Below are 12,883 nucleotides of genomic sequence, written 5' to 3' on the forward strand. Positions count from 1 at the left end.
CAACCAGGCGCCCTCCGGGAACCTGCCTGCAACGGCTGGCTGGGAATTCTGACATTGCAAGGCCACCACTTGCGGGGGGAGGGGGCGCACCAGATTGCAGAAGTCTGACTAAAACAAAAACGCGCGGCGTAATGTTCTGTTCCCCATGACTAGTAACGGAGAATATTGTTCGGGGGCCGAGCTGAGCATATGCGGGGGGGGGGGGAGTGAGTAGCAAAAGCGAGCTGGCAGCGTCACGCTCCGTTTGCGAGTTTCCTCAGGGCCAAAAATTGCGAACTACTCGGAATGTCGCAAGGACCCTTCTTATCTGTAGTACAAGCTGATCCTGCAATAAGGCCTCCCTCGGGGCATTTCTGACAGAAGAAAAATGCCACCGTGCTCCAAGTAGATAAGAAATAGGTTTTCCTTGGGACTGTGGCCAAAGGAAGCGGGGGGAGAGAAAAAAAGACGGATGCACGGGAGAAACAAACAAACAAACGCAAAGACACATTCCTTTGATCTAAAACTTTCTTAGAGAGTTTTTAAGCGATACCACGCATCCGATTCAGGAATGGGGGGCACACTATGGCTACAGAGATGGCAGGGTGTGCCCCAGGCATTCATTTATTCCACTAGTGAAAGTCTTAAAAGAAAAGCTACAAAATACTTAAAAGGGACCCGAACCCACCCACCCCACCTCGCACCGGGCTGTGCCCGTCTTAGAATCGCGCTGCGTTTGGCACGGAGCAATCTGTCCCAGTGGCCAATTTGCCCAAGTCTAAACCGCGCCTGGCCCCCCTCCCCGCTTCGTTATCCTCGAGGACGAACGCATCCATGGTCACCCTAGTTCTCAAAAGTGGAGGGGGGGGGGAGGAACACTTTATTGCTTTCGCTCCCTCCCCCCCCCCCGCTCCCAGGACTAACAAAAATACCCTCTAACCTTCCTAGATTCCGACCCCCAACGCCGCACTGCTTTTTCCTACCCTCTTGAACAAAATCCCTCCATCCCTTCGCCTCCACTCCTGCGGGCCCGCCTGACCCGACTCTTGGAAACGTCAAAGCGAAAGGAGGAAGGAAGGGAAGGGCGGCCTGCGCGCTGCCTGCGGCTGGGCGCCAGGCTTTGCGTATCTTCTGGCGGCTCCCGGGCGCCCGGAACGGCGGCTCAGTCTCTTCCTCATTGTTCCCGCGGGCTCCTCCCTTTTTTCCACTCCTCCTCCCACTCCTAGCGCCGGGCCCTCGTTTATATAAAGCCTTTGGCGAGAGCCGGAGACGGGAGTTTACTTCGCAGCTCCAGAACGGCTAAGCTTGCTAAGCATCCTTTGCGCTTTTCCCCTCCTGGGCTGGCGGGCTCGCTGGCTGCCTGACTCACTCATTCGCTTAACTCGGTCGTAGATCGATCTGGTTTTTTTCCACCCTTCGGCTTGGATTATTGCTATCGTCTTTTTTTTTTACTCGCTCTGCGATGACAGTGAAAACTGAAGCTTCTGGATCATCCACCCTAACTTATTCAAAGATGAGGGGAATGGTGGCGATTTTGATCGGTGAGTAGTGGGGTCGAGCGAGGACCCCCGTGCAGCGTCGCCTCCTCAGCCGTTCACAAAAAGATTTCCTTTGAGATTATTTTCGGAGTGCCGGATTTAAGAGCGCCTAAATACATACATTTACAAGGAGCATCTAATTTTAATTTTTTTATTTAAATACATTTAGAGGGCATCTAAATAAATATTTTTTAAAAAAAGACACCAGGAAAGTTGTCGATTGACCAGGATTCATTTTTCTGTGTTTTGTTATTTGCAGCTTTCATGAAACAGAGAAGAATGGGACTGAATGACTTCATACAAAAAATAGCCACCAACTCCTATGCATGCAAACAGTAAGTATGTTTTGCTTTTCTGCATGGTAGATAGTACGGAAGTTAACGATTTAATTATAGCCTTGTGCCATGTTACCTAACTTCTTCCCCAGGGAGGAGAGGAGTTGAAAGAGATGTTTGTAACTTGAACTTCTAGTCTAAGGATAACTAGTTACACAGAGTCAGGTTCCACTGAGTTCAGCATATTTAGGAAGTAGACTTAAGAATGTGAGTGTGGGTGCTTTAATAATTTGTGGAGTTTCACTATAAAAGTATGTGTTATAGTGACTGCAATCCTCTACCTGCAAACAAACCTCATTGAACTCAGTGGGAGTTGTTTTTGAGAAGGGCCAGATATGTACTGGCTTTAGAAAATAGTATGTGATTTGTTGCCCCAATAGGGGCTATAACTGTCCAGAGAAATGGCATCTTGTCTGAATTTTTTTGATCTCTCTGCCATTTCTTTTCTCTCTGACTTATAATTACAGAAGAAACCTGAGTCTGTTTGCTCAGGTTTATGTTGTGTCTTTTTCCATCCTATCTTTGAAACCCAATAAGCTATTTCAATCCCTTTCCTAAATTTGCCAGTCTGAATTTTGCTCAACTAGAGTTAGCCTGCCGCCTTGTGGTGAGATAATTTCCATGTTCCAGGCATGTTGTAATTGGACTAATTCCATTATGTCTCATCCTTGCAGTCCTGAAGTACAATCAATTCTGAAGATTTCCCAGCCTCAAGAACCAGAACTTATGAATGCCAATCCTTCTCCTCCAGTAAGTGGCCTAGGTTCAATGTTTATTTAACTTGGAAAGAGATGTTTTAAAATAAAGATCCATGCTTATTTAAAAGGGAAGATTTTATTAAAGTTACTTCTCTTGTCTCATTTAAAACAGGACATTTGGCAACATTTTTAAATAAGCATTTTATTTCTCTGAAGCCAAATGTGTGTTTTCTGAAGCCCCATCACAAAATAGCTTATAATTGTATTTGTTGATTTTAAAGTATGTATTCAACTATTTCAGTACAAAAATCTAACACTTTTGATTTTTTTTAATTGCAGCCTAGCCCATCTCAGCAAATCAACCTTGGCCCATCATCTAACCCTCATGCTAAACCATCAGATTTCCATTTCCTGAAAGTTATTGGGAAAGGTAGCTTTGGAAAGGTAAGCTATGTCTTGATTTTTGCTTATTGCTTTTTAAGGATAAATATTCATTACTTTTATAACCAGATGGATCCTCTGTTCTGAAGACTTATTTTAAAATGCTCTCCCATGGCCTTGAGAAAGTCAGTTTCATCCAAGACATTTGTCTTAGTATGAAGTTGAGAAAATAAATTGAATAAGTGCAGTTAAATTGCTATTCTTGAGAAAGAACAATTTATCTTAAAGACTGAGATAATTTGGATTATATTCAAGAGGGTTTCATAGCTTCATTGCCTAACTCTGTCTCTAAAGTATTGCCCTTCAGATACAAAACTTTAAGCCTATAATTATACTGAACTGTATTTTTGCAACTATCAAAAGGGAAATTGTAGTTTTAACTTGGGTTTTTGGAATCACCCTTAAACTTACAAGAACTTTGGTTTCTTTCAGGTTCTTCTTGCAAGGCACAAGGCAGAAGAACAATTCTATGCAGTAAAAGTACTCCAGAAAAAAGCAATCCTGAAAAAGAAGGAGGTAAATATTGACTTAATCTTGTTCCAGAGAAATTCCAAGCAAGAAAATAATTCTGCCTTAGGGCACTTCATAAATTACAATAGAATGAGCAAGCTTTCATCTTCCCAGAACTCCTCCTAAAGGAAAATATAAACAAAAAGTAGACAAGAAGCAGAAAAGACCTTGAAGCTTACAGAATGTCCACTTTTAAGGTCATCAGTTTGAAGTGATGTGGAAAATTAATCCAAAGATGCTTAGTTGCTGTTTTATGCTCTCGAGTTGCTATAAATTTAGGATTTTTCTGGTGGCTTGCTTTATAACAATTCAGTTGTGTTGTTGTTCTGGTGAATACTAACTACTGATTCCATACCTTATTTTCCAGGAGAAACATATTATGTCTGAACGCAATGTCCTCCTTAAGAATGTGAAGCATCCTTTCCTGGTGGGACTTCACTTTTCCTTCCAAACAGCTGACAAGTTGTATTTTGTCCTAGACTACATCAATGGTGGAGAGGTGAGAAAAAAGGGACACCTGGGCCCTCCAAAGGGAAGGGTGGTTGAATGGAGTTGGGTTCTTGCTGGAAAGTAGAAGTCAATCCACAGTAACGTACACTTAAGTGCCGTTGTTTGTTATTTAAAAATGGGGACTCTATAGAGGTAGAGGTGCTAGATTCAGCCTCCTGCTTGCCAACCTCTAATAGCAGGAAATAGCCAGAGGATTACTAGGCTATTTCCGACAATTATCCTCTCTAACTTAGTGTGCTGTGCTTAATTAAATTTATTGTTAAAAGGTTTGGGGATCACTAATAGATTTCTCTCCCCCCCCCCCCCTTTCTTATCTTGCAGTTGTTCTACCATCTCCAGAGGGAGCGTTGCTTCCTGGAGCCAAGAGCTCGTTTTTATGCTGCTGAAATAGCTAGTGCACTGGGTTACCTGCATTCTTTGAACATTGTATACCGGTAAGCACCCTACTTAATGTATGCATATAAGCTGTTTTGCCAAAATGCTAGCTATGGGCTTTGGGATCAGTAATTTTACACTCCTAAATAATTGAGGTTAGCGGTTGCTGTTTCTTGATATGGACTGGATGTGGGTAAAAAAGACTAGAAAACTATACGTGATACTGGCTTATTTGGGGAAAAGCTTGCAAATCGGACAAATGTGAATCACAAGAGTTTCAGACAGGTAAGATTTTGAAGCTGACCCATCTTTCATATTCTTTGCCACAGGGACTTGAAGCCAGAGAACATTTTGCTCGATTCTCAGGGCCACATTGTCTTGACTGACTTTGGACTCTGCAAAGAGAACATTGAACACAATGGCACAACTTCCACATTTTGTGGCACTCCTGAAGTAAGTCTTGAGTTCTGCTTTCTCCCATGACCGGTGTTGTTGTAAATGTGCAACTGCATGACTAGGGCAGGAGTTTCCCTGATGAGACAATAGGACATTATGTGCCAGCCTTGTGAAAGTAGGTGGTGTTTGATGGATGTGCCACTAGAGGGTTAAAAAAAAAACCCAGAAAATTCTATTGGAGTTCCTGTAGAAACTCCCAAGGTGCAGAAACTGGTTTGACTGTCCAGATTGACCTGGCCCCTAGTAAGCCCCAGGCATTTTCCTGTTTCGGTAAGGAACCTGTGGTCCTCTATCCAATCCATCTTAGTTGACAAGATAGTGGTCAAGAGAATTGGAGTTATCTGTAGGGCTGCAGGTTCCCCATGTCTGCCTTGAGCAAAATGCCTAAAGAAGGGTAGAGGTTTATCTTAGATTTGCCATTAGCCTTCAGGTCTTTTTCTAATCAAATGTTGCCATTCTTTCATTTGTGTCCAATAGTACCTTGCCCCTGAAGTCCTTCACAAGCAACCTTATGACCGGACTGTGGACTGGTGGTGCCTTGGAGCAGTTTTGTACGAGATGCTTTATGGATTGGTAAGTAAGAACAGAAACAACATATTTAATCTGCTTGCTGGTAATGCTTGCCACTCCAGTATTTGTAACATAAGTTGGACTGAGAGAGAATATCCCAAAATCATCCAGCCAGCTTTCATACCTAAAATCAGACTAGAAGCTCATTTTCCTGGTTTCTAGCCTGGTGCAGTAACCATTAGACCAATCTGGCAATTTATTATATTGCATTGGATATTGCATTAAGCAAGTCTTGCATCAAAGCTCAGAGACTGTATGGTGGGGTGGTGAAAATATTTGAGTAGGATTTCAGTCTAGCTTACATCACAAGTGGTTATGGACAAAATTGGAGAAAGGAGTTGCATGCATGATACCTTGAACTCCTAGAGGAAAAACAAGATGCAAAACTTTGCAATTCAATAAATAATAACAGTAAGGTTAGACAATGGATAGTAAATATCCCTTCTCTTGCAGCCCCCTTTCTACAGCAGAAACACAGCAGAAATGTATGACAACATCTTGAACAAACCTCTACAACTGAAGCCAAATATCACCAACTCTGCTAGACACCTTTTGGAAGGACTTTTGCAGAAGGACAGAACTAAGAGGCTAGGAGCAAAGGAAGACTTTGTAAGTATAACTTTGAAAAGAGGTGAAAGGCATTTGAGAATTTGTCTAAATGGTTTCAGTTCTTTGCATTTAAGCTAATGTAATTTTCATTATTTCAACAGATGGAGATTAAAAATCACATTTTCTTCTCTCCAATTAACTGGGATGATCTTATAAATAAGAAGATTACACCACCTTTTAACCCAAATGTGGTAAGAGCTCTTCTAATTGCATAATGGCCAGGGAAGATTTATTTTATTGGGGATGCCGGAAGTGTATATGTCCATAAATCAAGAGTGAGTGTCTGAGTTCACACTAGGATTCCACAAGACGTCTCAGTTCTCCAGACACTTAATACCCATCACCGGGGAAAAAACCCTGCATTTGACTTAACAGAAGATTTAAACATGTCACTGCTAGATTAGAAGCTTTATAGCCTACAAAATACAGTTATAATACATCTATTGATTTTCCCAATGCAAGGCAAAAAAATTATTGAGCCTTTTTATACACACACAAACATACACCAGAGTATTTTTCCCCACCACTCTGAGTTAACTAATACTTTAAAAGGTTTGCTTTTTAAACCCCAGACCACAGTAGTGGCTTTAAAGGGATGTTTCAGTTGTCAAATGATTTTCAGAGGTCTGTTGGACACTGGTGATAAGTCTCATTATCATACATATAGTCACATGAAAGCAAATTCACTGGCTTCAGTGGGCCTACATTCCATAGTAATTTAGTTTTGAATTTGCCCTGCAGTAAAAGGAAATATTCTTTGATACTGAGACTGTCCTGGACAAGCTAGGCAGGTTGCATCTAGATAGGTTGCGGGAAAAATTACTTGTAAGTCTTGCCTAAGTGTTTCTTGGACTTGTTCAAGAGTAAGAGGAGAGAAATGGGAAGCTATCCTGTTCTGGTTTCTATAGCAAAACTTGTGGCTCCAATCTTTTGTCTGCCTAAGCTACTGAATGAGCATGCCTTTTGGATGTTAGTTTTGAGAGCCACCAGAACTAATTAATATTGGCATATTGCCTCTCCCCTCCCCCATTTTAAGAGTGCTTAAAATGCCTAAAACCTTGGTAGCCTTCAGATAACCTGGAACTACAACTTCCAGAATTATTTGGCTACATTAGCTGGGCATTCTGGCAGCTGCAGTTTCAGCACCTTTACTGCTCCCGAATGCAGAAAGTTGGCTTGGACCTTATATGACCTCAGGAGTGGTGAACAGAGAAGAAACCTGAGAATTGGTTTCCAATTACTCTTAGGAAAATGTGACTTCATCAGATCTTTGAGTGTTCACTTTTGAATTGGAAGACAGTGTAGTATTAAGTGTCCTTGCATCCTACCATTTAACAACCAAATACCTCCCTTTTTTTTCTTGCAGAGTGGGCCCAATGATCTGCGACACTTTGACCCCGAGTTTACAGAGGAGCCTGTCCCAAATTCCATTGGCCAGTCTTCAGACAGCATCCTCATCACTGCAAGCGTCAAAGAGGCTGCTGAAGCATTTCTGGGCTTTTCCTATGCTCCCCCCATGGATTCTTTCCTTTGAATTTTGTTATTTCTTTTTTTAAAATAATAATAATAATAATTGTTCTTTTGGCATTCTGATCAAGCTGCCAGTTGCCTGGTCATCTTGAAAGATAAAAAAAAATTGCACATCTTCCCACTTTGCAGCCTTAATTTCAACTGTTATCGTTTGCTGAAAGCTTTTTTTGGGGGGAGGGTGTGTGTGTTCTTGTCCAACTGGAAGAGCACATTTAACTCCTTTTGAGTGAACTCATGACATTTCACTACTGGTTCTTCCCAAGTGGTGCTACATCACAGTTGCAAGTACTAAAAGGAGAAGGGAAAAAATGCAGCTGCTGCCATAGACTGCTCTAGAGTATAAGCCCCGGAACAAAACTCTTTGATTGGTGTCCTTGATTGGCGAGCATAGCGCCCCCAACTTGGGGATCTTTCTGGATGTGAAGAGAACTTTATGAAGACGTGCCTTTTTCCCCCCTCCGGACGTTGAGATCTTTGTGAACTCTGAAGTTTTTATCACAAGAGTGCTTTTGGATTCATGTGTGAGAGAGTGTAACGTGGACAAATGGCAGGAGTGCAATTTGTATATTCCCACAGACGGACTTAGCTCAGAGGTGTCTGTGTGACACTTGGAGGACAGTGTGGGGCATCGTTTGTTCCTTCCATATTTGGAAGACAATAAATTAATAAATGTAGATAGTGATTTTTTTAAAAGAAAAATATGTAAAAAATATATAGTTCAAATGGGCTTCAACTACTTGTATCCCAAATGCTTGAAGAAAGCATTGCTGCTATGGAAATATATATATACAGATATATATGTATATAAATATTTCTATTTTTAGAAATGGTTTCTATGGACCAAAATGCCCCAGCTGTTGTCTGCTAATCTGTTGGTTTAGTTCATTTTTTTGTTCAGAATCTGTAAATTTGGGCATTATTTATGGGTATTGTTTGCTTGCATTCCTTGTTGTATGTATTTGTAAAAAGATTTGTACAGTTGATTGCAATGCTAAATAAATATTTAAAAGAAAAAAAACTTTAAAGGCTCATAATGTATACCACCATTGTAATGTACTTAACATTGTTATAATATGTACCATTTTTGTGACCAAACCCATTGGTTTGCAGTAAAATCTTGGACAATATTTCTATTAATGGTTTCAGTGTCTTTATAAATTCAGGTTATTTTTCCATCTTTATTCAGAATGTCCTTTAGAGTCAAAAACTGCCCAATATTTATTCAGAATATTGTTTGCAGTATTGAACAACAATACTAAAGATATACAGCAGTGATTTTGGGGTAGGAAAAAAATGCACATTCTAAAGATGTTTTTGATTTACAATTTCCAGTGGCTTAACAGGATCTACCACTAGAACATCAGAAAAATTATAGTAATGGGGTATTATTATGTGGCTACCTATAGGGCATGGACGAATCATAGAACTGAAAGTTATCTCTGCCATTACTTCTCCCTTCCTGACAGACATAATGATGTTTAGCCTCCAAATGTCCTATCTCAATGCAATACAAAATAGAAAAGTTGGAAGAGGTGAGATTGATCTGGTCAATGACCTCTCATCAAGTTTATTTCATTATATAAAATCTTCCTCCTCAATTGTGTCCTGGTTGTGAATGCTTCTTGTTAAATGAAAGAAATGCAATATTATAAAGCAACATTTTTGGCATACCTGACTATCTTCAACAATGGCAAGAATGTTCTTTTTAACAATTTTAACCAATAAATCTCTTAGTTAGGCACTTCTTCAATGTTGAATTGAAATGTGTATAAATGTTATAGTATGCAGAGCAATAAAATAAGTCTAGCCTCTCCATAACCACCATTAGCATATTTCCTCCAGGCCTTAGCAACCAAGATTTTTTGGTCAGCTTATTTTCAAAACCATAATGATCCTGCCCCTTCTTTCCTATACATATTACAATTTGTCAGTGTTTTTAGAAACTGGCCATAACTCAACATGGTAGCCCAGTGTCAACCTTGTCAAGTGAAGAACATGAAAAGAACCAGGGATCTAACCAGGTGCTAAAGCTGTGGGGTCAGAATGCAGTTCTGCTGGCTAATTCTGATTGCCAGCAGTTTGATTCTCACTGGCTCAAGGTTGACTCAGCTTTCCATTCTTCCCGAGATCAGTAAAATGAAAACCCAGATTGTTGGGGACAATATGCTGACTCTCTGTAAACTGCTTAGAGAAGGCTGTAAAGCACTGTGAAGCAGTATATTAGTCTAAGTGCTATTACTATTGCTAAATAAAATGCTACAAAGGAAAGGAATTCTTGAGAAGCATAACTCATTAGCCAGCCAAAGGCCCTAACTAGTAGCTCTGGGAGCATAGCATCACACTAACATGGTTCAAAAATCATGAGTTTTGGAATAAAAAATCCCCACTCACTTTTCCCAAGAAATGCATGGTGGTATTTCATGAACACTTCATTATCGTTATTGCTAAATTTTTACCCAAATGATAACTTTGTATGTATGTAACACAAGGCAGTGAACATACCTAATGCTCCTTTCTATTTTTCCCACAATAGTCCTGTGAGAAGGGTTGGTCTGAGAGAGAATAAATGGCTTGAAGTCACCTGCCATCCTTTCATGCGGAAGGGAGGCCCAGAGGCCACTCTCCTGGTTTCTAGGCCAGAAGCTTTCACCACTACAACAAACATGTCTTTATTGTGAAAGGACCGGCAAACTTTATTATATCAACTAATTTAGAGAGGCTATAATGTTATCATGCTTCGGTAGTGAGTCTGCTTTTTTATTTGCTCTTTTTCTCACTAGGGTTTTTTATTCCCCCCTGTTCCCACAACATAACAAGCTGGGTGGTTTAGTTTTAAGTGCAGTGTAAGAATTAGATGTTTTTTGAGTAAATCTGAATTAATTGCATGAGAGAATTGGCTCCTTCTATTCCCACGAGATACCACTACCAATGACTCAAATAATTGTGTTGTGCAAATAGTATGTACCTGCTTGTGCCTGAATTGGGCAAAACAGGGGTTTAGACATGTTTTGTGCTATGCCACAGTTACAACAGAAGATCAAACATATAGAAATTTAATATGGATGAATCTTCAGTATCATGTACCTCACTGGCCATCTGGTCCAACACTTCTTGTTTTCCACATACCCTTCTAACACAGCCCCAAACATGTCCAAAGCTAAGCTTAGCAGGCTTAGCAGAAGAGATATTTTCAGATGGCATTTGATGATTCAAACATCTGAGTCATCACACCTACCATGGGGGCAAAGTCTGCACAAGTACTTTCATCCTCCCTCTCAAAACATTAGCCAGCTGGGTTTGAGGGAAAGTGCAGGCACAAACACAATGAGCCACGCCCTTACATGTATGTACACATACCAGGAGGTAATTTGCTAGATGGTTTACGAAGGAATCAGAACGAAAGGGGAATGGGCAGAAGAATACATTATATACACAAACCATACTCAAATACTTCCTCATGGCCTCTGAAAATTTATTTCAGATTATCATTCCTCCTTTTTGAAACTTATTTCATAATTATGAGTTAAAGAAACTCTTCTGCTTTGGACAAATGGTTTATGTGGCAACATAGAATGTATGTAACTTTGCTTATGTTATGTGTTTTCATTACCAGCAAACACACTGTTCATAAAACGTAACATTTGTTTGGCCTGTTACATGACCCAGAAATGATTCCCCAGATGCTGTTGAATTAAAACTCCAAATATGTCACTGGTTATGCTGAATAGGGCTATTGGATGTTATAGTTCAGCAACATTAGGAGTGCTGCAGGTTCCTATTTTGTTTCCCAGTCAGTGGCTTTTCTGCAATAGGAAAAAAATTGGGGAAAACACTGGAAGGTTAAAATGAAAAGTGATTGCGCTTGTATCGGCAATAAATCTCTGTAAATGGGTCATTTCACAATGAAGCCTTGTTTAGAATCAATCATGAAGTCAGCAGGAGCTTTCAAGTTTACATTGCAATTTTCCCTTGGAGTAATTTGCAGCACAGTGAAATGTAGATAAAAAGTGACACCATGTGGTTTGCTAAAGATGTGCAGATCCGTGTTCCACAAAATGGAAAAAATCACTTTTTAATCCTTTAAGCTTCAAATGGCTACTACAACACCAGGAAAAATAAGGTACTGATATTATCCTATTGGTTTTTTGTGGAGGGGTATGTGTGTGCAGGGAATTCTGGAGGTCTGTATTGCAAATTGTGTGCAGATTTAAAAAGTATAATAACGAGCAATAATTTTATTTATCTATTAAATTTGTGTGCCACTCATCTTGTCTAGAGGTGACTCTGGGCGGCTTGCAAACATCTTACCTAAAAAGGAAGAAATATGCCAAAATGTTGGAGATGGAATTTTGAGGAAGAATTTCAGTCCAATTGCTCCTAGACAACAACAGATAAGCATTAAAATGGATATCTTAAAGGCGTTGAGAATACAAGATCAGAACATTGAAAAAAAATAGAATGCTGCTGTACCTAGATACAAAATGGCTGCCATTGTGGAAGGAAGAAGGAAGGGAGGGAGAGAGGGAAGAAAGAAAGGAAGGAAGGAATCAGAGCAAATTGATGAGGCTGTTACCTTGTTAACTCTTACAGCTTCTCTATCCATGTGGGTTTCTCTCAGTAGATCTTATCTCGATTTCTCTCCCCCTCCCTCAATCTCTTTCTATTTTGAAGGGGAGCAGGGAAGATGCATAGGCTCTCACATCAAATACAGACTATATCCATTTTTTATTTTATAAGAGTGCCTGTGATGACTACTGGAGACCCAGGGGAAGTCCTGTAAAAACCAAGTGGATGATGCCTGACACTTTATTTTGCCAAATACACGGTTCCCACTTAAAAATTAGAAGTTACCAATAAAAGCATATTATTTAAAAATCAAGAGTCTGATAAGAACCAAGGGCATGACTTAGATACAATAAATATGGGGACTACATTTCCTATTCCTAATTCAGATTTTTTTTCTTTTTGGTTTTCTAATTTAGGATGGGATTGATTTAAAAAAGAAACTAAATTGTATATATTATGTCACGACTATGATTATTTTTCCTTTCTGAGTTTAGGTGGGATAGAAACATGCACACTCACTGTTGCATCCACCCCGACGCAGCCGGCAGCCGAAGCCAGAGCCAGAAGAAAATCTGATTGGCTCTGGCGCGGCAGCCAGCCGGTGGGAGAATTGCCGCTTTCCGATTGGTTCCCTGCCTGACAGCTGTCAAGTATAAATAGCTGTCAGGCAGACATCGTTCTGTTCTTGTTCCGTAGTGTTAGCTGTTGCTTAAATAAAGCCTGTTTTGAAGAACTCTCTCCTCTATGCCTGAGTACTTAAAACTGG

The 12,883-nt window shown here is 40.2% G+C and overlaps 1 protein-coding gene across 3 annotated transcripts in view; it reads left to right on the top strand.

Annotated features, from left to right (window-relative positions):
• LOC148045089 (serine/threonine-protein kinase Sgk1-like) overlaps nucleotides 1-8,684 on the top strand; it is an 87,475-nt gene extending 78,791 nt beyond the window's left edge. For 2 of the 3 annotated variants that reach the window (XM_087718449.1, XM_087718451.1), the window contains 11 exons: nucleotides 1,777-1,852; nucleotides 2,527-2,602; nucleotides 2,890-2,994; nucleotides 3,424-3,507; nucleotides 3,869-4,000; nucleotides 4,333-4,445; nucleotides 4,716-4,839; nucleotides 5,320-5,415; nucleotides 5,866-6,021; nucleotides 6,123-6,212; nucleotides 7,388-8,684. In XM_087718449.1, coding sequence (XP_087574575.1) covers nucleotides 1,777-1,852; nucleotides 2,527-2,602; nucleotides 2,890-2,994; nucleotides 3,424-3,507; nucleotides 3,869-4,000; nucleotides 4,333-4,445; nucleotides 4,716-4,839; nucleotides 5,320-5,415; nucleotides 5,866-6,021; nucleotides 6,123-6,212; nucleotides 7,388-7,555 — 1,220 coding nt within the window. In that variant the 3' untranslated portion in view covers nucleotides 7,556-8,684. Of the gene's footprint in view, nucleotides 1-1,319; nucleotides 1,521-1,776; nucleotides 1,853-2,526; nucleotides 2,603-2,889; nucleotides 2,995-3,423; nucleotides 3,508-3,868; nucleotides 4,001-4,332; nucleotides 4,446-4,715; nucleotides 4,840-5,319; nucleotides 5,416-5,865; nucleotides 6,022-6,122; nucleotides 6,213-7,387 lie in introns of those variants that run through there. The other variant, XM_087718450.1, reaches the window with a different exon arrangement.
• Nucleotides 8,685-12,883: the final 4,199 nt, after the last annotated feature.

This window comes from Thamnophis sirtalis, unplaced genomic scaffold (genome assembly GCF_051295495.1).
Source record: "Thamnophis sirtalis isolate CommonGarterSnake01/CBP01778 unplaced genomic scaffold, rThaSir2_p1.2 scaffold_6, whole genome shotgun sequence".
Lineage (NCBI taxonomy): Eukaryota > Metazoa > Chordata > Lepidosauria > Squamata > Natricidae > Thamnophis > Thamnophis sirtalis.